Raw genomic sequence first — 1,414 nt, forward strand, 5'->3', positions numbered from 1 at the left:
TTTGTCATCACAGAAATAAATAATATAACGAAATATATTCAAATAGAAAAGTTATTTCGAAACTGCATAATTCAAAATAATAATAATAATAATAAACAAAGTAACAAACATCAATATAATCTACACACACAAACATAGAGCATACTTAAACAAGGCTGGAGCTGTAGTAGTTAGTGTTTGATAGAGTGGAATGTTGTATTGCAGGATCGGCAGGTCAGCAGCTCTCCTTAAAAACATCTTTGCCTGGAATAGGTATGAGCAAGATGACAGTCCCTAAAATAGAAAGCAACAAACAATCACACATTTACTTTAAAAAAAAAAAAGATTCAGCTTTTGCATCCCAGGAATAAATTAAATTTTAAAATATATTAAAGTAGAAAACACTTATTTTAAATTGTACAAATATTTCACATTATTACTGTTTTTACAGTATTTTTAATGAAATAAATGCAAATCTGAACTATTCCAAACTTTTGTCTGCCTATACATATATTTTTTTTTTGTTGTCACATTTATATAGGTAATCTTACACAATACATATACATATATACACAGACCTGCTGCTCTATCTTTCCTTCATCTTTGGGCAGGTGAGCAGCAAGGAACCAGTCACCAGCTTTGGGGTGGGTCATATTGAACAGTGTCACATTGCTGCTCTGTCCACTGGGAATAATCAGTGTCAAGTTATGAGCAAGGGAGACTGATGTGGAGTTTGGAAAGGCTGTGTCTATGGGGTTGATGACCGGGGGAGCTCCTGCCCTAAAGTGCCTGTTAATGTGCATTAGATAGACAAAAGTCAATGTTATGCGTTAAGAAAACTAATTACTACTGTCATTTAGCTGCTTTTTCTACTTTAACAACCAACTCTTATAGTGTACAGCACAGTTAATGCATTTTAGCCGCTAAAAGTTTATTTTGTCATCTTCTAGGAGTATATTAGTATATAAATGAAATTATCTGCCATCTGTATGTGCTCTTTGAATAGTTTTAAATGTTTTTAAGCATGTTTTAAACAGATCTCCTGGTATAAATTTAGTTCACAATAATCCTGGGCTTTTTAAAGATTTCTCATGAGAATCTGTCTTCTGTATACAGTCTCCAAGAAGAGATCTCTAAGAAAGACCACCAAGGAGATCATTCTTAGAGGTATAAAGAATCAGCACACATTAAAATATCATTTTTGTCATTACAATTCTCAAACCTGTAAAAACAAAAACATTAAAGTCACGGAAAAAGAAAAAAGGACTTGGTTCTATGTATCTGTTTCTGATTGGATTTTGAGATGTGGACGTTGCACTCAAAAGTGGACGCAGATGAATGCAAGCATGTAGGGACCAGGTTCAACCAGACAAAATGACTGAAGAAGTCCTTTTCACCGCAAAGTCCAGTTATGACATTTTGATTAAATATTACA

At 33.3% G+C, this 1,414-nt stretch overlaps 1 protein-coding gene across 1 annotated transcript in view; it reads right to left on the minus strand.

Annotated features, from left to right (window-relative positions):
- Nucleotides 1-1,414, minus strand: part of LOC107590745 (transmembrane protein 8B-like) — an 11,055-nt gene that overhangs the window by 7,324 nt on the left and 2,317 nt on the right. The window contains exons 2-3 of the mRNA XM_016279652.1: nucleotides 558-768; nucleotides 146-273 (exon numbers count right to left, since the gene is read on the minus strand). Coding sequence (XP_016135138.1) covers nucleotides 146-273; nucleotides 558-768 — 339 coding nt within the window. The remainder of the gene's footprint in view (nucleotides 1-145; nucleotides 274-557; nucleotides 769-1,414) is intronic.

This window comes from Sinocyclocheilus grahami, unplaced genomic scaffold (genome assembly GCF_001515645.1).
Source record: "Sinocyclocheilus grahami isolate Dianchi unplaced genomic scaffold, SAMN03320097.WGS_v1.1 scaffold132.1, whole genome shotgun sequence".
NCBI classification, from domain to species: domain Eukaryota; kingdom Metazoa; phylum Chordata; class Actinopteri; order Cypriniformes; family Cyprinidae; genus Sinocyclocheilus; species Sinocyclocheilus grahami.